The sequence below is a fragment of the Polypterus senegalus genome, chromosome 15 (assembly GCF_016835505.1).
Source record: "Polypterus senegalus isolate Bchr_013 chromosome 15, ASM1683550v1, whole genome shotgun sequence".
Classification (NCBI taxonomy): Eukaryota; Metazoa; Chordata; class Cladistia; order Polypteriformes; family Polypteridae; genus Polypterus; species Polypterus senegalus.
Genome location: NC_053168.1, coordinates 116,628,816 through 116,655,867, shown reverse-complemented (window position 1 = coordinate 116,655,867; position 27,052 = coordinate 116,628,816). Strand labels below are relative to the sequence as shown.

Genomic DNA, 27,052 nt, shown 5'->3' with positions numbered 1-27,052 from the left:
CCATTTTGGAGTGAGTTGTAGTTGTCGCAGACTCGTTTTAAAAAAAAGGAAGAATGTGATTGTTGCATTTATTTATCACTGATCTGTTGACTAAGGCACTGAACATTAATCAGAAAGTTCCTTGCTTAGTCTCTGAATGATTAAGGAAATCAGTTAGCCTTTCTGTAGTTCAAAAGTAGAAATATATGAAAATGTTTGTACTGTAGTTCTTATTGTAAAGCATCAATATGTAGTGTTTACTATAAAAAAGTACTTTATTAAATAATGTGTGCATACTAGTGACTCGCTCCAGCTAGTCCATGACTCACTCTGTGGGCGTGAGAGCTGACAACCAATGAATGCTCATCCTCAAATATGATTCATATAATGTAGTGATGAGGAATAAGAAACATGGGTGTTCTGGACATTGCAATCTGATGTGTTGTGTTTTATGTGCCACAATAGAATAGGGAAAATAGAAAAAAAAGGCAGAGATTACAGCTGCACTTGTACCTGTTAACCGTAGAGTACAGAATACATCAGGCAGCATGTTATTGGCTGTTACAAAATATCTGTAAAGCATGAACCTGCAGGCTTGGTAACCTTAATGAGTTGTGTGACCTGCAGATTAAAAAAAATATATAGTAAAATTACAATAATAATGTAAATGTCAGTACTTAACCAGCAGTTTGGAGCTATTCATTACAGAATGACACACTATAAAATGGATTAACTCTCATTTAATGTTAATATGTAATCATACTTTTTTTTTTTATCTGTATGATTTAAAGGTTGTTTTTGCTACACAGAACAAATTACAGTCTATGACTGTGTTTATAGAGATAACTTCTAGTTTTTATAGTTAAGACTACAGTAGTAATACAAAGCTAGTATAATCTGGACCAGTTCTTAAAGATTATTACATGTGTCAGAGAAATGTAAAGTTATTTGTAAAGCAACAGTCCATAAGAACAGAGTTACAAGTCCCAAAATTAAATTGATACCATTTCTGAGGCATGTTGTTAAGGAAGTACCTCTTTAAATTGGCAACAAAATACCAACAGTAAATTGATATTGTCAATGTAAATGATATGTGGTACGGTTTACTGCATATTAGCTGTATGGACAACATCTCTTGCATTTGGCTTTCCCTTTTACAAAGGTGCCACGGCCATCTAATTATCTACAACTGATTTGAAAGACTTTACCTAAAGGTATGCCATTTCTAAAATTACTTTATATGTGCATACATTTAGTTATGCTCTTTGTGAAATAATGCTAAAAAGTAATTGCAGATAATATATTTAAGAAAAGCTGTTACTTTTTTTCCTTCATGACTAGCAAATGTGGCACTAAGCACTTTGCCTGTTTGCCTACATCATTCAGGCATTTATGAAGTGTTTTGGGCAAAACTCATGATAAATTCACAACTGAAAATATTTTAACAACACTGACAAATAAATGGTACACATTAGAATCAAACACGCTGTGTTCTACTATACTCATAATGAATATATGCTGATTCAGATTTTTTTTGCCCTTTTTTGAGTAAAATCCTGCATTACAAACGTGTTTTTGTTTTGTTTAAATACTGGTTTACCTAGGTAATTAAGAGATGTAAGAAGAAATGCTCATTTCAGGTTTCTGCATAAACAAAGCTTGCTGTATTATATGTTGGCCATATCTGAAAGCAAAATGTTTCCAGTGTTTGGCAAGCTTAGACCTCACAAGCCTCTGTGCTTTCATTGTAGTGCTCTTTCAATGAGTGAATAATTTTGTAGTGACCTGGACTTGTAACTTGCTTCACATGTGAAGTATTTGAAATCATCAGTTTACTTTGTGCTTCAGTACAGGGTGATCTATAACAGCACATTGTGGATTTACCTGTTAAGGGCTGACCAGTGTCTTCTTCCTTGGTGCTGGATTAATGTTTCTGTCATGAAAATGCTTAGCTATATTTGCATACTATAGCTACTTATGATTATGGAGTGACGTTTAAGTGCATTTCTTAGTGCTATAGTGAGTTAGCTGCAGTTCAACCAGTAAGATTTTTATATCTGTATCTCAGCAGGGCTCTACACATACTTGAAGTGCACTCCACATGACATCCAAATCAGTTATTTACTAGTCCTACTGATCCATGCAGATGTATTGGCATCAACGGTCACCAACTCTGTCATACCTGATAATGTAATATCTTCTAATTTTATTTTTAATTAGACATATTATACAACAATAAGAATAAGTTCAACAAAAAGCAGACTGCATAGTTGGATAAGAGGGCCAGGATTGGATATTAGAAATAATAGTGTGAAATTGCAGAATCAATTTCTTGATTTTAAAACTGCAAAAGTGAACCATGGTTTGAGGAATATATTGCACCTGATCTGTGTCATGGTCAGTGAATTGCTTTTGATATGTTTAACTTCTAAATTTGCAAAACTTGCAGCTCCTTTGCAAATGAATCATTTATACAAATGTGCTGAAGCTCCTAATATATTTTGGACTTTATTTGAATTTGTGTAAACATGTGGATGTTAATAAACATCTCATGTATAACCTTTAAAATCTTAAGTTCTTGAAAATATAACAATATTGTGGCTTGAATGGTCCAGACTTCAACATCTTGACCTCATTACATCTCCAATTACATTTTTCAACTTTTTAAAGCTCCTCATACTGAAGAGAACACCAGCATGTAAAGAATCAGTAAGTCAAAGTATTCTACTTTGTTCAAAGAAGGTACCAGTCTTCATGTCAAGTGAGAGCGGCAGTTTGCAGCCAATCAGGCAATGCAGCTTGGTAGTATTGACCTGCATGTCACAAGGTTACTAGTTCAATCTCTCATCACTAATCCTCTCTTTAATTATCATTTACTTGGTAGTGCTCACATCTTAGACATATGGAAGCAATTATACAATTGGGAGTATAAAGTCTTTTTAGTGATAAAATTAACAATGTGATTTGCAAGTACAAAAGTAAAATTCATGAAAATCTCAAGAGAAAATTGGTTGTCTCCTATCATGGAAAATTCCTTTGCCTTTGCTTTGCAGGAAACTTGACAAAGCATATGAAATCCAAAGCACACAGTAAGAAGTGCATAGAAATGGGTATTTCTGTGGGATCAATTGATGATGCAGATACCGAAGATTCAGGTAAGTCTTCCTTTTTTGCTATAAAAAGTCAACACATTTTTTTATGTTTATGTCATGAAATAAAGAACATGTATCTTATTAATTCAGTGGGATACTGAAACATAAGCTCATCAATTGAAATGTTGCATATCTGCAATGCAGTATGAAGAGGTGAATATGATTTTGATTGGTCAATGTTTAGCAATTGCTGTTGTGGAGTGCAGTGCAGCTAATGAGATATGAGCTACGTAGAAAAAGGAAGGAGAGAAAACTCTACTGCAGGCATGCACCTGTGTTAATGAATCAGTTTTCATAATGCAAGGAAGCATGTTGTTATCCTACACCCCTGTTATGTGTTGTGTACTGTGTTTGCCTTAGGGAAATACTTGATAGGCAACAAACCCAACAAAAAATCTAAATTGCAGTTTTAAATACACCAAAATTGACCTGGGTGACATTGAATTCATGTATTTTCTGTTTTGGATGTTTAGAGCATCTTTAGCCCTTTTAACCCACTTTATGCCTCAATAGTAACTCCCTGTCTAACAAGACTTCAACAACATTTTAAATAGCATGTTTTTTTGTTTTTTATATATAGTGGTGTGAAAAACTATTTGCCCCCTTCCTGAATTCTTATTCTTTTGCATGCTTGTCACACAAAATGTTTCTGATCATCAAACACATTTAACCATTAGTCAAATATAACACAAGTAAACACAAAATGCAGTTTTAAATGATGGTTTTTATTATTTAGGGAGAAAAAATCCAAACCTACATGGCCTTGTGTGAAAAAGTAATTGCCCCTTGTTAAAAATAACCTAACTGTGGTGTATCACACCTGAGTTCAATTTCCATAGCCACCCCCAGGCCTGATTACTGCCACACCTGTTTCAATCAAGAAATCACTTAAATAGGAGCTGCCTGACACAGAGAAGTAGACCAAAAGCTAGACATCATGCCAAGATCCAAAGAAATTCAGGAACAAATGAGAACAGAAGTAATTGAGATCTATCAGTCTGGTAAAGGTTATAATGCCATTTCTAAAGCTTTGGGACTCCAGCGAACCACAGTGAGAGCCATTATCCACAAATGGCAAAAACATGGAACAGTGGTGATCCTTCCCAGGAGTGGCCGGCCGACCAAAATTACCCCAAGAGCGAGAGCGACTCATCCTAGAGGTCACAAAAGACCCCAGGACAATGTCTAAAGAACTGCAGGCCTCACTTGCCTCAATTAAGGTCAGTGTTCACGACTCCACCATAAGAAAGAGACTGGGCAAAAACGGCCTGCATGGCAGATTTCCAAGACGCAAACCACTGTTAAGCATAAAGAACATTAGGGCTCGTCTCAATTTTGCTAAGAAACATCTCAATGATTGCCAAGACCTTTGGGAAAATACCTTGTGGACTGAGACAAAAGTTGAACTTTTTGGAAGGCAAATGTCCCGTTACATTTGGCGTAAAAGGAACACAGCATTTCAGAAAAAGAACATCATACCAACAGTAAAATATGGTGGTGGTAGTGTGATGGTCTGGGGTTGTTTTGCTGCTTCAGAACCTGGAAGGCTTGCTGTGTTAGAGGGAACCATGAATTCTACTGTCTACCAAAAAATCCTGAAGGAGAATGTCCGGCCATCTGTTCGTCAACTCAAGCTGAAGTGATCTTGGGTGCTGCAACAGGACAATGACCCAAAACCCACCAGCAAATCCACCTCTGAATGGCTGAAGAAAAACAAAATGAAGACTTTGGAGTGGCCTAGTCAAAGTCCTAACCTGAATCCAATTGAGATGCTATGGCATGACCTTAAAAAGGCGGTTCATGCTAGAAAACCCTCAAATAAAGCTGAATTACAACAATGCTGCAAAGATGAGTGGGCCAAAATTCCTCCAGAGCTCTGTAAAAGACTCATTGCAAGTTATCGAACGCTTGATTGCAGTTATTGCTGCTAAGGGTGGCCCAACCAGTTATTAGGTTCAGGGAGCAATTAATTTTTCACACAGGGCCATGTAGGTTTGGATTTTTTTCTCCCTAAATAATAAAAACCATCATTTAAAAACTGCATTTTGTGTTTACTTGTGTTATATTTGACTAATGGTTAAATGTGTTTGATGATCAGAAACATTTTGTGTGACAAACATGCAAAAGAATAAGAAATCAGGAAGGGGGCAAATAGTTTTTCACACCACTGTGTATGTATGTATGTGTGTGTGTGTGTGTATATATATATATATATATATATATATATATAAAATATTTCTCTTGAAGTAGTCTTCCACATCTATTTGTACTAAAGGTATTACATTTCCTAAATATTTCATATAAATGATAATTCTGCATAATTTTCACATTTTCAAAATAAATTTTTCAGTCTGTTACCTGTAAATCTTCCCTTCAAGATTTTAGGGAAGGAAATGGATCAGAACCTAAACTAACAACCATGTTTGTTTGTTTCTTGTTTGCTATATTCTTAATAGGCAGCAAACATTAGCTTAGGGAGACAAAGTTTAACACTTCAGGGGGGGAAGGTATGGTAGCCCTAACAATAAGAATTGGACATGTATTGGACCTGGTCCATTCAGAAACTCCATTGCCTTTTTTTTGACTTCTCAGAACCGCATTTTCCAGCTGAGAAATCCCTCTCTCCAAACATTATATTTAGATTTGTTCATAATAACAACTTATGTACTCTGTACTTGGCATAACTGTACCTTGCACTGCTTTAGTCATCTTCACTCACTGCCTGATTGCCCCTTGTTAATATACTTTAACTGTATTTTATTTTAAGAAGCTCATTAGATCAGATGACTCATTTGCTTGTATATTAAGTATGCTTTTGGCCTGAAGAGGTGGGTTTGTTGGCAGAGTGACATCATTGTTACTCTTACCTTCAATCTTCCTTTTGGAGGGCTAAAAGGGGAAAGGATATGAACGACCCTGCCAACCCCAGCTCAGAGTAGTATTGCTGTAGCAAATAAGCTATGAAAATGCCCCCTATTCATGCATGTGTCAAAATTTAAATTGTATATGTACAGTTTATTTTCAGCTATTATTACTCTATGGCCGCCATAGATTTTCAACTCATACCATTTACTTTGCACCCATAACAAAAAAGTGTAGTTTTCTAATGTGATTATTTGTTTTCCTATATTGCACATTTTGCTAACAAAAAACTGCATGTAATCATGTTGCTTTGCTATAGTTGTATCTTTTTCTGTAACTGCATTATTTTTTGTTTTTTAAATACATGTAATAAAAATAAGAACAGTTGCTCCCCTTTTAATTTTCGAAATATATTAAAAAAAGAACAATATTTGTGATGCTCTTTATGGTTGCTGGGGTTAAGAAGCCTCAGCCGTGTCTATTGACTCTGCCCTGGATGCTCAAGGCCTGGGATAGCTACGGCTTCTTGCTAATATTCTGTGTTTGTGGGTGATGATGACGGATCCATTATTTGCTGTGAATATGCTTGCCTTCTAATTAGTTACCTCGAGCCATATAGCAGTGCTGTGGGTGGGTGACAGGGATGAAAATGGTCCTTTTACTCCCACGCTACTTTCATAGAAGAGAAGATGACAAATCGCCTCTGAGAATTCCTCCGGCACTTTTCAAAGAGGGACTGTCTGATTTTGTCCCTAGTGTGACGGTAGCATCAACAATTTATGACTGAACCCAGAAAGAACTGCTGCAGAGATGCAAACGGTGATATCTTCTTTTCAATAATCCTTTGTAGCCTGGCCAATGCTGATCAGATGTATGAGTCATTCTGCTATTGCGCAAAAGCCATTAAAACATAAAAATTTGCAGCATCTGTGATGGCAGAATGCAGCCACTAGTTTCTACTGAACACGTGAATGAAAGTCAACTTTAATATATGAACATCCGCTCAGGTGCAAAGGCTAATTCATTTTTGTTTTGGATTTCCATTTAGAGGAGACAACAAAATTGTAATCCAGTTACGGCTGCTGCTTTTTTTGTGTATTGGTGGTTATTCCAGATTTTCTTTCAGAAGAATATTGCCATTTTTTATTTCCTCTTAATACAGTCTCGTTCTGGATTTTATATTAATAATTAAAATAATTACAACATGGTGGTGTATCATATTTGCCCCAGAATCCGTGGTTCACGTTCTGTTTATTGCCATTGTGAAACGTTACTGTGGGTTAATTGTCAACAGTAAATTGACCCAGTATTTTGTATTTATGTGCATAACCCAGCCACAGGGGATGTACAAACCAGTTTGTTTCTTCGTGCCGGTCCCAAGCCCGGATAAATGGGGAGGGTTACTTTAGGAAGGGCATCTGGTGTAAAATTTTGCCAAATCAATATGTGGGCAACAATACAAATTTCCATACCGGATCGGTCGAGCCCCGGGTTAACAACGACCGCACCCAGTACTTTTAGCCAACAGGATGCTGGTGGAAATTGGGCTACTGTTGGCCGAAGAAGGAGGAAGAAAAGTAGGGCAGACATGTCCAGAGGCAGGAGGAGAGGAGGAAAGTAAAGAGAGTGGAACTGAGTGTAAGAACTTTGAATGTTGGCAGTATGACTGGTAAGAGGAGAGAGTTAGCAGATACAGTATGAGGGAGAGAAGGAAGGTTGATATATTGTGCGTGCAAGAGACTAAATGGAAGGGGAGTAAGGCCAGGTGAATCGTAGGTGGATTCAAATTGTTCTATCATGGTGTGGATGGGAGGAGAAATGGGGTAGGAGTTATTCTGAAGGAACAGTATGTCAAGAGTGTTTTGGAGGTGAAAAGAGTGTCAGGCAGAGTAATGATTATGAAGCTGAAAATTGGAGGTGTGATGATGAATGTTGTTAGTGCATATGCCCGCAAGTTGGGTGTGCAATGGGTGAGAAAGAAGATTTTTGGAGTGAGTTGGATGAAGTGATGAACAGTGTACCCAAGGGACAGAAAGTGGTGATTGGAGCGGATTTCAATGGGCATGTTGGTGAAGGGAACAGTGGAGATGAGGAGGTGATGGGTAGGTATGGTGTCAAGGAGAGGAATGAAGAAGGTCAGAGGATAGTGGATTTTGCCAAAAGGATGGACATGGCTGTGGTGAATATGTATTTTAAGAAGAGGGAGAAACATAGGGTTACGTACAAGAGTGGAGGAAGATGCACACAGGTAGATTACATCCTATGCAAAAGAGACCATCTGAAGGAGATTGAAGACTGCAAAGTGGTGGCAAGGGAAAGTGTAGTTAAGCAGCATAGGATGGTGGTCTGTAGGATGACGTTGGAGATCAAGAAGAGGAAGAGAGTGAGGGCAGAGCCAAGGATCAAATGGTGGAAGTTGAAAATGGAAGACTGCAAGGTTGAGTTTACGGAGGAGGTGAGATAGGCACTGGGTGGCAGTGAAGAGTTACCAGACAGTTGAGGAAACTACAGCAGATGTAGTAAGGGTGACAGCAAGAAGGGTGCTTGGTGTGACATCTGGAAAGGGGAAGGAGGAAAAGGAAACCTGGTGGTGGAATGAGGAAATACAGGAGAGTATACAGAGGAAGAGGATGGCAAAGAAGAAGTAGGATAGTCAGAGAGATGCAGAAAGTAGACAAGAGTACAAGGAGATAAGGTGCAAGGTGAAGAGAGAGGTGGCAAAGGCTAAAGAAAAGGTGTATGATGAGTTGTATGAGAGGTTCGACACTAAGGAGGGAGAAAAGGACCTGTACCGATTGGCGAGACAGGGAGACCGAGCTGGGAAACGTGCAGCAGGTTAGGGTGATAAAGAATAAAGATGGAAACGTACTCACAAGCGACGCGAGTGTGTTGAGCAGATGGAAAGAGTACTGATGAATGAAGAGACTGAGAGAGAGAAGAGGTTGGATGATGTGGAGATAGTGTATCAGGGAGTGCAATGGATTATCGAGGAGGAATTAAGGACAGCTATGAAGAGGATGAAAATGGAAAGGCCGTTGGTCCAGATGACATACCTATGGAAGCATGGAGGTGTTTAGGAGAGATGGCAGTGGAGTTTTTAACCAGATTGTTTAATGGAATCTTGGAAAGTGAGAGGATGCCTGAGGAGTGGAGAAGAAGTGTACTGGTGCCGATATTTAAGAATAAGGGAGATGTGCAGGACTGCAGTAACTACAGAGGAATAAAATTGATGAGCCACAGCATGAAGTTATGGGAAAGAGTAGTGGAAGCAAGGTTAAGAAGTGTGGTGATGATTAGTGAGCAGCAGTATGTTTTCATGCCAAGAAAGAGCACCACAGATGCAATGTTTGCTCTGAGGATGTTGATGGAGAAGTTTAGGGAAGGTCAGAAGGAGTTGCATTGCCTCTTTGTGGACCTGGAGAAAATATATGACAAAGTGCCTTGAGAGGAGCTGTGGTATTGTATGAGGAGGTTGTGAGTGGCAGAGAAGTACGTAAGAGTTGTGCAGGATATGTACGAGGGAAGTGTGACAGTGGTGAGGTCTGCGGTAGGAGTGAGGGATACATTCAAGTTGGAGGTGGGATTACATCAGGGATCAGTTCTGAGCCCTTTCTTATTTGCAGTGGTGATGGACAGGTTGACAGACGAGATTAGGCAGGAGTCCCGTGAACTATGATGTTTGCTGATGACATTATCTGTAGCGATAGTAGGGAGCAGGTTGAGGAGACCCTGGAGAGGTGGAGATATGCTCTAGAGAGGAGAGGAATGAAGGTCAGTAGGAACAAGACAGAATACATGTGTGTAAATGAGAGGGAGGTCAGTGGAGTGGTGAGGATGCAGGGAGTAGAGTTGGCGAAGGTGGATGAGTTTAAATACTTGGGATCAACAATACAGAGTAATGGGGATTGTGGAAGAGAGGTGAAAAAGAGTGCAGGCAGGGTGGAATGGGTGGAGAAGAGTGTCAGGAGTAATTTATGACAGACGGGTTTCAGCAAGAGTGAAAGGCAAGGTCTACAGGATGGTAGTGAGACCATCTATGTTATATGGGTTGGAGACGGTGGCACTGACCAGAAAGCAAGAGACAGAGCTGGAGGTGGCAGAGTTAAAGATGCTAAGATTAGCACTGGGTGGGAAGGATAGGCATAGAAATGAGTACATTAGAGGGTCAGCTCAAGTTGGGCGGTTACATGATTCAGAGGACAGAAAGATATGGAAGAAGATCATCCGCTGTGGCAACCCCTAACGGGAGCAGCTGAAAGAAGTAGAATTTTGTGTGTATGTGCATCAGTGTGCCTTGCTTTCACCCCATTTTTGTCCGTGCCTACTTTGTACCCATTACTGTCAGGATAGCTACAGTATTCCCATGACCCTGCACCTGGATAAGTGGGTACAAAAATGATGGACAATGATTATGGTAATAATAACTATGATAACAGTAGTTATTGTTAGATTGGAAGTAAATTCTTCTGATCACTTTATTTAAATACCACCTCTTTTCCCGTCTTGAAGAATCTAGAATGTATGATTTATTATTGTAATAAATTAGCAAAGACCTTTATATTTGTGATAGGTTTTAAGTATGCAAGGAATTTCACCATTATTTGTTCCCAACAACTTTAATGGTATTTTTAACATAAATAGAAACAGGAAAAATATTTATTTATTCAGCTTTTGTAAGTTGTAGGTAACAATTTTAATATTTTTAAATTAAATAAAAACCAGGAAAAATATTGTTACACTACTTTTGAGAGTTGTAGTTAGACTAATAAATTAAAGGCAATAATTTTTTAATATCTTTGTTTTAAACATATAGTCAAGAGTAGTAACATTCTCAAATCTACTTCATCTATCTTGGGATTTTGAAGCAAGTATATGTCCGGTGCTGGCAACGATTTTGGGGTAAAACCCTATCATGACCAAATTTGAGTCACCAATTAACCTACCACACTGGGAGGAAAGCTGGAGTATCCAAAGGAAAACCCAGGCAGACACAGGGAGAATGCACAATGTCCATAAAAACAAATACAGGGAGCAAGATTCTGAATTTGTGAAGCAGCAGTGCTACTCACTACACTACTATTTTGCACGCCTAGCCTTGCTTAAAAGTCATAGGTTTAAAATAAATTTGACCTCACTCTTTGGTGTCAATTCTTCACTCAAAAGATAGCTTTAAATACTAAAATTAAAAAGCAAAAATCTGGACTGTGATGTTTAGAAGAATTAATTATTGCATGTTAAATTCTGTATTATGATGCATCTTTTATGAGCATACAAGTGAAGTTCAAAGAAATCTTATAAGTTTCCATTTTAGTCTGTTGTGTCCTTCATTACTGCAAAGAACATGACAAAGAGGGAAACTCTTCACACAGTCAGTTGATTCAGCTAGTGAAAACATTGTAAAATGAGCACCACAGTAAGGCGGTCAAAAACAGCTGGTAGTTTAAGGTATTTCTGTCTGCAGATTTTGTACACTGATAGTCATTTTAGACATAAGTAATTCATATTTTCTTGGGTAAAGGCATTAATTATTTATTTTCTAAACAATCATCTTTAGTAACCTACAAAGAAGTGTTTAATGGCAGATTAGATTGATGATGTTGAGCCATTGAATGTAACTTTTCATGGAGTACATTTTTTGTTTTTTACATAGCAGAGGGAATCTCCCTTTTTTTGATGCATAGGCCAGTGTCACCTAAATGGGCATGCAGCAGTCATCTGAAGGATATCTAACATGTTGATTAATTAGTACAGATAAACCTACCAAAATGTTTTGATCAATATGCTGGTCATGGTAGTAGCTATTATCATAACCAGTTTTTTTGCCCAATTTTGCTTCTGTTTTCTGGTTGTTTAGTACTTTTAATTACTGTAAATATTTAATACTGTGTTGGTAGATGCAGACAGTTTGGTCTAGTTGCTTAGTCTTTAAACTGTGAACTACAAGGTTGTTGTTTTGGTCTCCATTGCTGACTCACTCTCTGACCCTGAATGAGTCATTTACTTTGCAGCCTGTATAAAAAAAACTATAAATAATTAAATAGTACTATAGTACTTTACTCTTGTATTTTGTAAGTCACCAATTCCTATGTTGGCTCAAAGGTCCCATGTAAATGTTAAGTAATTTACTCTAATTGTGGTCTGTTGGAAAAGAAGCAGATTAGGGATTAAGACTGAATAATAGGAGAAATCCTTCTGTCTACAGCTGTCATTATGCCTATAAAGTAAGAGATAATTGCTGGTAACACATTATTTTGAAAAGGAGATGATGTATTTTTTTTTTTAATGAAGTGCAAATATGGAAATAATAACATATTTTTCTTTATTTTTTAAACACCTGGATGACTGGAGTTTGCATATAGCATCTGCTCTTATACATTTTTGTCCAGCGTCCCAACATGTAAACATTATTTATTTTAACAGAGATTGACTTGGAATTTATCAGAGCAGTATCTCACAAATATAAGTGTCTCAGCAGACAAATTTCTGTCAGTTGATTAATCTAACAAGAGCACAAATCTTTAACTCTGCAAGACTCATTTAATCATCTGACCTTTAGTGTTTTGTGTGACGTCATTAAGGCATCACCTAATGACATGTTTTCATCCCACTTCTGTATAGTAGATTCTTTGTTATTGTTACCTAGTCCACATCTGCGCAATTGGGAAATAAGATACTGCATGACCAGATTAAGACCCCCACAGGGTGTCACTTGCATATATTTACATTCTATTAATATTACATATGAAAATAAAACAAGTTAGGAGTTTGCCCAGCTCTGAGATTTAAGCAACTGGTCACTCGCACATTACGTCAAGGAAGGGGTGATAATAATGTATGAGTAACTGCAAATGTGCATTGCATGGAAGAGCACAATGTAAAAACAAATAGAAAAATTATACTACTTTTTTTCTTGCATTTCCCAGGGCCCTAGGGCACACTCTACCCAGGTCACTCTGATAGACTGCCCACAAGTATGCTTCAGCTATGATACTAGTAACATGTAACTAGTAATATTGTCATTACCACAAAACCACACAACTAGTAGCGTATTAGTTAAATACCAGTAACGGTGCACTGCACGTTACACTTGACTTGAGCATTCATATTTTTCATACTCTTTCTCTATACGTTTACTATTAGTTTGCTCAGAGGTTGATGCACTTACTGCTTCCTGTGCAGCTCTTCTTTTCTCCACCCAAGTGGCCCGCTTCTTCTCTTCTTTCGTCAGCATCTTTTTGCGTTAAAACTGATTAAGTCAGTGTTTGTGTTGCACTTACTTAGTATGTTTTCTTTATTTTTTCACTTAAACTGCCACTTAAGTCTTCAGTCTGCCTCAAGAATAATTTAAGATATGAAGAGGTAGGGGAAGTGATGGCGAAGGTGGTAGGGATGAGAACGGCACCCGTATGCATGCGCTGCATGGCCGCCCTGCTGGCCGCTGCTGAGAGTTGATTCTACGGTAAAATAAAAATAAAAACAGGAATAACCTTGGAAGTCAAACATCACCCTGAAAGCGGATAGTAGATGTCATGTAATATATGTGTACCAAATAGGTCAAACGGTTTGCGAGATGCAGGTGATTTAGAATCCTGGACAGACAAACGAACAGCCACGGTAGCATATATATATATATATATATATATATATATATATATATATATATATATTTATTTATTTATATATATTTATTTATTATATATATATATATATATTTATATATATATATATATATATATATATATATATATATATATATATATATATATATATATATATATATATATATATATATATATATTTTATATTTATATATATATATATTTATATATATATATATATATATATATAAATATATAAAATAAAAGGCGCTATATAGCGCCCGACCCGGCACAGACTACGCAGAGGCACGTGTACAACAAAGAGGTTTTTTTTTTTCTTCAGTCATGGGGCACGCCTTCCCCGTGTCCCACAGGCCCAACACAGTCCCAAAAGCACAAAACAGACTTTACACAACCCTTCCTGGCACCACCACTCCTCCCAGGCAACCTCGTCCTCTTCCTCCCGATTCTGGCTCTGAATGAAGGGAGGTTGGCCCGTTTTATAGCCCACCCAGAAGTGCTGCAGGTGCCTGACCAGCTGGTCTTAATTGCACCTCCGGGTGGGGCTGGTAAGTCGTCCCTTGTGGCAGCTGGCTCTCCGCAGCACCCCCTAGCAGCCACCCCATCTCCCAACCAGGCTGTGGTGGACTCCATGTCCCATGGAGCCACGGGGGAGACTGAGGAAGGACCCATGGCCAGGGAGACTGCCCCCAGGTATTGCACTGTCCGTGGTGGCTCCCCCGGGACGTATGCAGCAGAGGCGTCCCGGCTGGGCATGGGACCCGGCTGTCCGTCACAATATATATGGCATTGTTCTTGTTCTGCTGTTCACTGAGCCAGCACTTAGATGCAAGGATCATCTCCTCTTAGTACTGTACTACATAGTGCCATATTAGCAGCTGATCAAGAACAGACTATCTCAAGCATACTGCAACTGACCAATTGTGTCACTTTTTTCTGCCATTAAGCCTAAAAGCTACCTTTTTTTAAATTTATGTTCAAAGTTTGTTCATGGCACGGGTATCCTTCCCCACACAACTTGTATGTTCACACACGTACACAAAACAAAACCAATAGAACCAGGATATTGATGAGAGTAGAAAGCTGTTGAAAACAGCGTTCCAGGATTGAAGGAGAAAGTTTTAGTAGTCACTCATTAGATTTCATATAAAGGGAATGTAGAGACAAGGGTGAATCAGGAGGAGAGGGATTGCATTATGCACTGCAGAATGCAGTGGTAGCTAGAGATGTAAACTAATGTAGAAATATTATTGCTGAGGTAGCTACATATATTTATTAGAGGAACAGATGGTAGAACATATGACTGTTGACAAATGCTGTTTAAGGGGAGAAGGGCAGATAAGAACCAATAATATTTATAGCCAGAGCCATATATGAATGAAATAGGTTAAGAATGTGAATAAGATCTGAAAGGCATTACCCAGAAAAAAACCTGTATATCTGTTTATAGCTAGCATGATTTTTTTGCCATACATTATTTATAATGTTAGGGGTAATTGCGTCCATTTTTAAGTAAATAGTATAGCAGTTGACAATGGTAATGCAGCAAAGTGGTGCTTGTCACTGGCCACCTGGAGTTAAAAGACTGCAATGGTTATCTTTGGGCTCTCCAGACTGACATCAAAGTGAATTTTAAAGAGGGAACTGCATAGTGAATTAACAAGGTTGGTCTGGAGAGGGACAGAATTTAAAGATGTGTTGAGAAAGAAGGGAGGTGATTATGACAAGTGTATAGGAGCCGAAAGAAACACTCTGATGTAAAAGTGGTTACTGCAGTATAGCCATCAAGTTCTGTCCTAGAGGGACAAAGAGGCAGCAAAATTTTCTTCCACACCACTGCTTAATTCAAAGCAAGACATATTAAGTCACTCCATTCCAGCCACCTCATCAGAAAACTAACAGCAAAGAAGCACTAAGGGAAATTAAATTCAAAACACTAACAAGCTGGAAACAGTCAAACATAAATATGTGGAGCCAAAACCACAATAACCAAGAGTAGACCCAGTTCAGATGGGGCATAAAAGCTTTGTAGCACCAGATTCCCAAATATCAGAAGAGTGGGGACCACCTACAGGCTTTTGCTTCAGGCTTTCACACATCTGCAAATACAAAACAAAAGCTTATCACCATGCAACGCTTACATTCACTAACACGCATTTTTATTTAAGTGAACAGTAACATAGAAATAGTAGTATGAGGGCACTTTTCACAACTGGTATTAAGGCAGAATTCACAAGGTATGCCCTCAGATAATGGGCTATTGGGGTTTGTGTTCACTAGACAGTTAATTTACATTCCTTGAGATCAAATCTTTGTTTAGCTCAAGTGCAATCGAGAGGGTTTATTATTATTGTAATTATCATTATTATTGTTTTTCATTTTAAGCCAAACAGGGGAGCAGGTGCAGCTCCACAGGGAAATGCAAGAAAGAGCCTGGTAAGCTTGAGTGGGTGGACTGCTCAACAAGAGACATTTGACAGAATGCTTATTGTCTATGCAAAAAAACACAAGATCTGTTTGGGATAAGGAATGGTGGGAGGCAGAGGAGGATTCCTACTGGTATTTAGCTTTTAATGAGCAATAAGAATAATAAAAGGGAGAAGATACTGCAGTCTGGTGCCAGGAGTAGCAGTAGAATAATTAGCTAGAGCATGAGGGGTGCAGTACGTTTCCTTTTTCTCAGTTATGCTAATCTGTCTTTTCCTCAGTAACATTGGTCCTTAACTTTATGTACATTTCTACTGCTTGTCTATTAAATAAAGTGTGTTTACTAACTATAAGCCCATTTTGTATACTTTGCTTAGATTTATGTTTGTTTTACCTATCTGCTATCTTCTGCAAGGTGCTGATGAAGACTTCTTATATGAAGGAAGTCTTGTCACTCTTTCATTATCAGAAACACAGTGCAAGTACAAACCACACAAAGCTGGTAGCTTTTTAATATTTTGTGGAAAGTAGTGGGTATCCTTTAACCATACCTGAATCCAAAATGAAAGTGTTAAAAGAAATTTGCAAAATGGTTGGATTTCTTATAAAGATAAATGCACAACACAGGATTAAAGATAAAGAGCAAAAATTATCACAAAATGAGGAACCTGCCAAATCTGACCCCCCCCTGGTCTGCATATGTGGGTTCCTGGGACATGCTAGCACACTGTCCCACAGTAAATCATAGACATTCCCTTAAACTTCTTTTAATTTTTTTATCACCTTTGGCCATTCTTCCTCCCACCTGTTGATCCCTCGCTATTTTCAAGGGACCAAATGTGAGGACAACTCATTGAAAAGTTTTGTATTGAATAGCGATGAAATCTACTTCTAAAAAGACTGGAGATTTTTGTTTCTTGGTGCAAAGAGAATTGTCTGCATCTTAATATCCGCAAAACCAGAGAACTAGTTATTGACTTTCACAGAACCAAAGAGACTCTATGTCCTATTCTAGGAGTGGGTGTAGAGGTAGTCCACTCCTACAAGTACTTGGAGGTCCACATTAATGACAGGTTGGATTGGTCTAGTATCATAGAGAAACTTTAGAAGAAAGGGCAGAGTGTACCTCTTTTTCTTAATAGATCACACCCCTGTAATGTGAGCAGTGACATCAATTACATGTTCTACAATTCTGTGATAACTAGTTTGAATTTCTGTGCTGTGATGCGCCGGGCTGGTAACATGACTTCAAGAGCAGCCCACCGAATCAGCAAACTGATTAAGAAGGCAGGCTCAGTTATGGGACATGTACACTCTATATCCCCTGGAGGTCATAGCAAAGGAAAGAATTAATATAAAACTGAGTGCCATTATAAACAATACTGCATATACTCCTTCTGACACACCAACATTGAGGACTTTACCCCAACAAATTATTCAGCAGAAGTCTGTTAAAAGCCAAATTTCCCCCTGGCGACAAATAAAATGAAGTTCTGACTTCTCACAATATCAATTTTATGAAGAGTTGACCACTTAAAATTGTATTAAATTATTTAAATTGTTTTGTAAAAGTGTAATTTCAATCCTGGATGACTGAGTTAACTGTAATTAATAACTGATATTAAGTAACTGTAACTCACATATTTAAATTGTTCTGAAACAATGAAAGTCAGTCAGTCAGTCATAGTACTCTAATTTGATATTCTGTGAAAATGATTGACTGAATATGTACACTTCTAGTCAAATTAATTTTGGACCAAGAGATTGTGTAAAGTTCATCCAAAAGATTTCATATGATTAACAACGATGGATGTTGGATTGATAATGAAAATACCTGTATCATCAACGTAGAGCGAGATTTTTTTTTCCTTTGCTTCCCATATGATTCCCTTTATCTCTCATGGTTTATGTGAGATGAATAGCCAGTGATTTAATGGCAATTGCAAAAAAATAAAAGTAAAAATGAAGCAGACTATGGAAATTACAACTAGGAGCATACTCTCTCCATAAACCATGTATCTCACCAAATAGTGCCAAAAGGTTTTGATTTCTATTCTGTTCTAACAAATAAGCAAAAAAACATTTCAAAAGCCTTTGGAAGAAATGGAGGACATTTTGGTGCAACATCATGAATTCTGAATGAAGGGAATACACTGTATATAGTGTTTCACTCAAGTTTTGGGGAATAAAATAAATTGGGACAATAATGAAAATTAGGTCCAATTTTTAAGGATTTTAAAAGGCAGGATTCTTATATTCTTTAGGCAATAGGTATGTTAAAGATAAACACAAATTCAGTGAACTTATGGGATAACGCCAGTAGCTCCAAAAAGAAATTAGACATTTTTTAATTGTAAACTTGGGGGTTGGTGGCAGGATTGGCACTCCTGCCGCCATAAAATGAATAAATAAAAACCTCACACTGTTCCAGTGTGGTACTCAGCTGTCACCCACTGAACTTGGAGCCCAAGCCAAGTAGTTTGTTGTGTGGTGGGTGTGGCATGCTCCCGACCTAAGTGTGTTAAGCATTGTGGCTGCAAATTTGTAAAACCTACCCCACCAATTAGACACTGAGTCAAAATAAATCCCAATAATTATAAGCTAATGACATTTGCCTCTGCACTTAGTCAAATAAATGAACTGTTTCTGTTAAAAATGAATGAGTAAAAGTATTTATTTGAAAACAATGTACTAAATCACAGTCCATGTAGGGTTAGAATGAGAAGTTCCCACCAAAACTTTAGGTTAGACTGTTGAGAAAGCATCAGTCAAGTTTTATTGTAGACATTAATAAGCATAGGATATAATAATACAATACATTGAATTTCAAGGTCTTTATTCTGTAGAGATTTATCATGAAACTGAAAGCTATCTGCATTAAGGGCAACATAACACAGTTGACAGATTAAAGGGATGAAGAGCTATACTACTTATCAGAGATGACTCCTTGGACTAAGATTTGGTCATCAATGTAGTCCCTCGTGATCCATGTGCTTTGAGTATTATTTTTCCTGAATGATATTAACGGCATTGATTCAGTTACAGTGTGTAAATCTGAAATATCCCGATGTCTTGGTATTTTCTCTCTTTTCAGTTTTAACATTATCTTAAAAACAAATCAGTGTGACCTGGGAAATCATACAAATTGGGCAGACAGTTATAAAATACAGTTAAGTGTAGGCAAGTGTTATGTGCAGATTATTTTTGAATAACACTGGTTTTGACCTATAATAAATTTTGGATGCAGCATTCATCATTCAGAGAATATGCAGATGCAACTAGTTAGACGATTTAAATATTTTATATGTATTGAGACTTACTGAATATTAATCATGGGACAGGGGTGGGTGGTAATGCTCACAATATGCAACATTTGGAGTACAATTCCAATCGCTGCAGCACTAAGAGTTATTCAAAAAACAGCTAATAGGATCAGCCCTGGACATAACAGTATGGCCTTTTCTCTGATGCAAAGTGAACTGACCATTGTTTCTTTGAATTGTTTTGTTTTGTTTAAATCAAAATTCTCGATGTATTGGTTAAACATCTAAAAACATTATTTTAATATAAACATAAAAAAGAAAGATACAAATATAAAGAAAGCTTTGCAAAGAAAAAGGCAGCTTCAGCCTCCAATATTCTTTATCATTTAATCCTAGGCAGTCACAAATGTTGTTTTTTATTTTTTTTTTTAAATAGGTGAAAAGGGAAAGTTTTCATATGACCGTCAGTGCTCAGATGGGGATGACTCTGAAGGTGGCGATGATGATGACAATGATAATGATGAGGAGGATGAAGATGACAGCCAAGCTGAATCTGTTGTGTCGGCCACCCCATCTGTCACAGCAAGTCCACAGCACCACCCCACAATGTGTAGCTATAGCGAATGTTCCAGTGTCACCAATTTTGAAGACGGTCTGAAGAGTGGAAAGCTCTCTGGAAGACTGCTCACTTCTAGTGTAGATACATTACCGAAAGCTCTGCTGACACAAATGACCGCCTTCAGTATTACATCCGATGGAGCTACAGTGAAGCTTCCAGGGACTTGTGAAGTCCTGACACAAATGCAAATAAGAGAGCCTAGCTCACCTGGTGTAGACATGGAAAGGAGTTCTTTGACAAGTCCCAAGTCTCCCTGTCGCCAGATGTCAGTAGATTTCCCAGAATCTGATGAGATCCCTGTGTCTTCTACAAAAACTATGTCAGTAGAACCATCAAAGGCAAGTATTTTTGTACTGAACCATTTACAGATCAGTTATTTATTAAAACTCACAATTGTTCTACCCATCTGTTTGTGTCATAGTCCAAGAGAAAACATTTTTGGTGGTTTACTTTGGAATGAATTGTTTTATGGTGTATCCTTTATGCAAAAGATCTAACCAGAAAAGCCTGAGTAACTGTAATACACCTGCTGTGAATGTCACAGTTCCTCCTACCCTGCTCATGGGATTGTTGAGCTTGAAGATTACAGTAGACAGAGCTATACAAATAAAGCAAGTATTAACCAAGAAGGGCTTAGACTTCAGGTGACCAATAAGTAGTTTTGCAGACTTTGTGACAGAATAGTCTGTACTGCAGGCAAAACAGGCAGAAGATAGACAACAAACATAGATTAACTAACTAGAGCAAACAAAATAGTGTTTAATATCTTACAAAATAGAGTTATACACGTTTCTAGTTTCATTGCAGAGAAGCAAAATAATCAAAATGTAAAGCTACTGTCCCAAGGTATGGTGGAAAGCTTGAGGATTCCATACTGTTATGGGGTGGTGAATATCATGTGCTATTCAAGCTTGGCAAGTAAGTGCCAAATAGACGCTTCTGAGCAACTGTGTTGGCAGTTAAGTTTCAGAACCAATGCCCTCACTTGAAAGTTTGCACCGAGCAGAATGTCAGGCTTTATTTGCCCTGTTGGCTGACAGATACAAATGGCAGTAAGCATTTGCTACACTTACCCCTTTAACCAACCCCAAACAAATGTAATCACTTCCCATTCCTACTTATTTCCACTTTGAAGGAAATTTAAATTTGAATCAAGCAAAGAAGTCTTTTTTTGTTTTTTTGTGCATTATAAATGCTTTCATTAACTCATTGTATGTATCCTGTTGTTTAAACTTTGTCAATTTTATTCATTTTTTTTGTTTTAATGAAACAGGGAGCGTATAGTATTTGTCAGTGTGTTTGGTAATAGCAAGCATGCTCAAAGCTATTCAACTCAGCAAAGAGAAGAACACACCAGTTTTAATGGTTTAGTCTACTACTTTTTTCAAAAGTTTTGGCTGGGAGACACATCTAAAGAAACAGTAAAAAAGCAAAAGCTAGACAAGAAAAATGTCCAATGCCTACTCCAACACACTTTGATACTCTTTACACTGGTTGCCTGTTCTGTTCTGGTATGGTTCTGAAATGAATCAATTGATCTAACAAAGGAAACTAATACCTTTAACCATTCAGATGTATTGTTGTTTAGGAGAATAAGTTGGAAGCTGAAGGCTATTGTTCAAAACCACTTCCTAAATTTTTGTCAATTGTGTTCACATATACACCTTTAGGTTAATTGCATGATGTGCACTAGATCTGTATCAACTGTTTGAAGTTCAGAAAGATGCTAACTGCTGCCATGACTTTAAATGATTGTGAGTCTTTTAAATTTCATTTATTTACTTCTTATATTTTAATATACCCGATTATTAAAACTTAACTTATTTATTATTATTGTGAACCAAAGGTCAGTTAACCATGAACTGCAAATAACAAGTGAGATATTAGCTAATCAGTTAAACAGGTGTAATTTTCACCTGAGTGCATTCATCCTTAAAGACCCACTTTCATAAAATATTTCGAAGAAATGAGGAGTTCTTATCCTCCCCATTGGATTTTGGGAAATTAAAATATAGACTGAACACATTGTGAACATAGAATGGTAACAGGAATCAAGAGCAGAATATCTAATAAACTGCATGTCTCATAAAGCAAAGGATCTAGCTTTTGAATAATTTGTTGGAACAAAAACTTCAACACTCAAGAAACAGAATTACCAACACTTGGTCTAGGTAAACTAAGACATATAATCCTTCCAGCATGTTCTGGAGGTTCAAAGAGTCTTTTTCTGGTGCACCTGCATGGAAGGGAACCCTCTCAGCGTGTTCAAACCTGCTATGTATTGCCGTTCTGTATGCAGTGGACAAGAAGTTGTTCTCCAGTATTTTCAGGTTTATTTTTATCATTATGTTCTGGATTTATTTCTGCATTCCTGTGAGCCTTTGAAAGTTTTCTGGAGCCTGTTACTCAAAGAAGAATTACTCTTATCATATATGTTTAAAGTAAGGAGTGAATGAAGGTGATCTAAAATTGACACCAACTGGGGTCTCATTTCAGAGAAATTAGGGAAAAAAAATAGAAATCTTTTCAACAATGAGAATATTAAATTCCATTTCGTGTGCCTAGCTTGGAGGTGAAGTTCTTTTTCAAACTCATCCTTAAATAGATACCTAAATGCCAACATTTAGTTTCACCAGTTGCAAGAGAATTGCTGAGCTGAGTTATGTTTTCAGTTAAGTGACTGACGTCAGCTGGAAATATTCTGGAGGATTTCACCCTGGCAATAGAAATCTGTCTGAAGTTACTGCAGTAATAAATACAGAAAAATTCTAAAAGTCAGGCCTTTGCATTGAATTAAAAGAGGTTCTAGTGCATACCATGAGACACTTCAGTACACTGACGTCACGTACATTAACTTGCATGTTAAGATATTCTGATTTAGATACAATTTCATACTGTGTATAAAAGTAAGTAAATAATTGATGCTTACAATAAGACTTTCTAATATGCATTCCTCTGAAGAACTATTGTTAGTTACAGAAACTTTACAAGCGTGGTCACCATGCCAATGCTGTGCTGCTGTTGGTATACAACAGGTAGAAAGAATCAAGTCTGACATTGCTGTTGTAAACTTGCAACTCTAGTTATGGTTAAGAAAAAGTTGTTTTCTACTGCTACTCAACCATTTGTTGTCAGCCTGACAGGATCCGTTTTATACTTGAAGGTTTTCAAATGTGTATCCACAACTGCTCTGCAGTTCCTTCAAAGTTCTCTTAATTTACTCATGTTCTGTGAATTCAGTTTTTAATGCGTTCTTTGTTTTTTTGTAGGCTAATTGTTGAGTTTTCTTCTTGCTTCATACAGAAGATATGTGCCAAATGTACCCATCTTTTTTAAAATATTTGTTTATTGACAATCAAAAAACTACAATTTAAAAGAACTTCACACAAAAAAAAATGTTGTTACCCCATGTGATTTATAGTGATGGCCGAAAGCATTTTTAATCTCCTGTTTCTGTGAAAAATGGAGATAACAAACTTTCTGATAGAATGGCATCTGTGGAGACCAATGCTGGATCACAGTAAACAATATAAAAATGTCCACAAAAAATCTTGCTTCTTGTGTTGCACAATCCACACGCCAGGTAATGCAGCTGTATACTCACAACAGGCAAAAGGCAAGCATTGTTTGGTAAAATATGGTTAAATAAATACTTCAGGAAAATCAGAGCAGTTTACACAGAATAAACTTATTCACACAGGATCAAGAAAATGTGCAGGGTTAAGTACATATTAAACAATATACTGTACATTCAGACATCTGTTCAGAAGTGTTGTTTTTACTTTTGTTACAGTCCTCCACAAAGTGTTACTCATTTATTGTTTTGGAGAAACACTGTTTCCAGTCCATACATTTTTTTTATTCTTATTTTTCTATTTTCTCCCTTAGTGTTTCCATTCAGAAACGGATAACAGTGTGTGCTTCCCAAAGTTATATGTTATGCACTAATGGTGAAACACCCATGTGGATCTAATTGGGAAATATTTTGCTTGTGTATTCCATTTCACGTTTTTGTGAAACTATTCATTGCCTTGAAGTGTGCAACTTTTCTTTTGTGGAATGGACTCATATTTTTTGTTTTCTGCTCAATGTTATGTTTAAACAAATGCATACAAAGACATACAAGTGAAGGTAGCAAAATCTAAAGCAACTGAATTTGAATAATGGAAAAAAACTACAAGGGCCCATTCACAGTTCAGTGTTGTAGTTTTAGCATTCCTCTGCCATTTTGAAAGTATTTTTTATGTGTTTTTTCAAAGATGTGTTTTACAGGGATAATGGCTGGTATCATTCCCTGTCATGATTTTATAAGTTATGAGGAGTTCTAGTGTTGTAACATGATTGTTGTGTCTCCAGAATGACGCTAGTGCTTTTAATCCTGGTACTCATGGTGCTTAAGCAGAGATGTCATCATAAGCTGACGAGCTTGCATCCTAATTACAATAGAAGTTCATTCATTAATCTTGCAGGGCACTGTTAATAGTTGATGCTTGCTCTGGGCTGCCATATCTCTATACATTCTTTTCATATGATACTGTATTGTGCTTCAGTACTCTGAAACCATTGTAATCTCTTTAGGGTTTGAGGTTATGATTCTTAACTTACAACCATTAATACTCAGATAATTTGTGGTATACCTATAAACCTGTACTGGGAAAAATGGATTGAGGAAATAGCTGGTTGAACAAAAGCCAAGCTTGGACTGTTGTGTTAAATTCACGGTGCATCTTTTTGAATTTCTTGCAGACATTGGGTCAGTCAAGTGAAGCTGGAGTGCCAGTTGATCGCAGCACACAGACAACTTTGATGCCATCATCTGTTTATGCCAATCCTCAGTTCCTACAGTGCCAGCAGCCGCAACAGCAAATTGAATGTGTAGCTCCTCAGACTCGTTTATTCAGCCATTTACCTATGCACTCACAGCACCCAAGCCGGACCCCCTATAGCATGATCCCAGTGGGTGGTATTCAGCTTGTACCAGCTGGGTTAGCAGCTTACTCCACTTTTGTTCCCATTCAAGCTGGGCCAGTACAACTCACCATTCCAGCTGTGAGCGTAATTCACAGGACATCAAGTCCAAATGGAGAGAAGAGCCCAGAAGGAACTGGACCTGCAGTCTCCAGTTCCATGGGGGTGTCTGAGCATGTGAACAATGTGTTGCCTTGCATACCTATTGGTCAGGTCAGTGTTCCAGGTCTACAGACCCTTGGATCTCAAAATTTACAACCTCTTCCAGGTGTGGGGCTGGAGACTGTCAACATTTTAGGTCTTGCCAACACGAACATTAACTCTCAAATCCAGCCTCAAGGCCTCACCTTAAATGCAGTGGGTTTGCAGGTGCTAGCAGCAAATCCTCCAGCTCAAAGCAGTCCCAGCCCCCAGGCACACATATCTGGTTTACAGATTCTGAACATTGCTTTGCCCACCATAATTCCCTCGCTAAGCCCCATAGCTGCAGAAGGCCATGGAGTAAACGAAAAAATGAACATTAACTCCAAGCCCAGTGAGACAAGACTTGAGCAAACCCCAGTCCAACTTCCAGTTGCAGTTAACATCGGTCCAGTTGGCTGTGCACTGTCACCACAATTACCAGCAAATGTACTGCTAAAGACACTGGAGCCTTCCATCTCTGGAACGTTGGGCAAAGAGAATGAAACCCCATCTGTGGAAGCACAGTTACATCCTAAGCAAAGGCAGGAGTCCACAGCTGTTCAGAACAATAAAAACCTGCAAGACAGCCAGCACATCATTGAGAGAAAAAAGGAAGACATTTCAAATCAACAAATGACCCAGCCTCGGCGGCACATAGGAACATCACGAGGTCAGACAACCATCCAGTATAGTGATGTGTCCAGTGACGATGAGGACAGGCTTGTCATAGAGACTTAAACACTCCTTCCCCTTTTTTTTTTTTAATTTTTTTAAAAATTAAAAAAACAATACTTGTTGCTTTGTGAAAATGAAAACACTTAGAGGTGTGTTCTGTGCAAGCCACCCTTTTTATTTTAAGCACATTCTCTGACATATCATATCCTACGTGCAATCATAAAAAGTGACCAATATGACTGCCTCATTTTCTTGTTTGCTCCCGCCATTTTTATTTTGTAAATGTTGTATAGAAAATTGTGCCTTTTGGATTTTTTTGTGTAGGAACTTGTACATAATAGAAATTAAAACAACAGTGTAGTTGCTTGTGTTTATTAAATTACAAATATAGATTTATTTTAAAGTGTTATGTCATACATAAATTTATCAATATATATATGTATATGTTGCACTAATTGTTTACAATGTTCTGTGTACATATGTAGTATGTAAAACTATTTATTGTATTCATCTTTTTGACCATGAAACACGGGTCTGTTGTTCTTTGTGTGAGAGAGCTTTATCTTTCATTAAGTCTCTCATAAGTATCAGTAAACTTTTGTTTACAAACCTTTGCACCGATTCTCCTGCTTAATAACATTTTTTTTTCTACTTGGAGAAGTTTCCAGGAAAATGTTCTGCTTGTGATCAAGTCCACTTCGTCATGAGTTTGGTGAAATCCCGGAGATGTTCAGTACATTGCATTCAATGGGGAAGGGTAAACTAAAGTAGTTCTGAGTGGATTATAATGGTGCAGCGGTGTTTTAGGTATTCTTGTGGGCTATGGAAAAGTCTGCCAATTACACTGAACCAATTATTGTGGTAGAAAGTGTGACCTGAGCTGGGAGGCAGCAGTGCTAACCACTGTGCTTTAAACAGTAAAATATGCAGATAGAATGAAACAACAAACAAAATGCAATTTTATAAAAGAAAAAAAAAAAAAACTCTTGGGACACACCCTGACCTTGCCACAAATGAGCAGCATGGGACTTACTCGTTCCATTGTTTGAAGTTGCAGCTCCATGAATAGCTGGAAGATCTTTTTGTTGCTGATTGCTCTGCAGATGCTTCACACTTTTTCCTTCCATCAAGAAGGTTGAAATTCTTTGTACATAGTAGTAGGTCCTTAACTGTTGTTACTATTATACAGGCTCATGTGAATCATCTGACTTTTTGATTTTGAGAGATGAGAGCTTCTTTAAAGCTTGTTTTCATGGCTAATTATGCATGCATAATTAGCCATGTGTCACTGCAAGTGAGTGAGTG

At 37.6% G+C, this 27,052-nt stretch overlaps 1 protein-coding gene across 2 annotated transcripts in view; it reads left to right on the top strand.

Moving 5' to 3' along the window:
• The window catches only part of hivep1 (HIVEP zinc finger 1), a 129,791-nt gene extending 103,423 nt beyond the window's left edge, over positions 1-26,368 (top strand). For both annotated transcript variants that reach the window (XM_039736166.1, XM_039736167.1), the window contains exons 7-9: positions 3,033-3,134; positions 19,739-20,259; positions 24,668-26,368. In XM_039736166.1, the coding sequence (XP_039592100.1) occupies positions 3,033-3,134; positions 19,739-20,259; positions 24,668-25,810 (1,766 nt within the window). In that variant the 3' untranslated portion in view covers positions 25,811-26,368. The remainder of the gene's footprint in view (positions 1-3,032; positions 3,135-19,738; positions 20,260-24,667) is intronic.
• Positions 26,369-27,052: the final 684 nt, after the last annotated feature.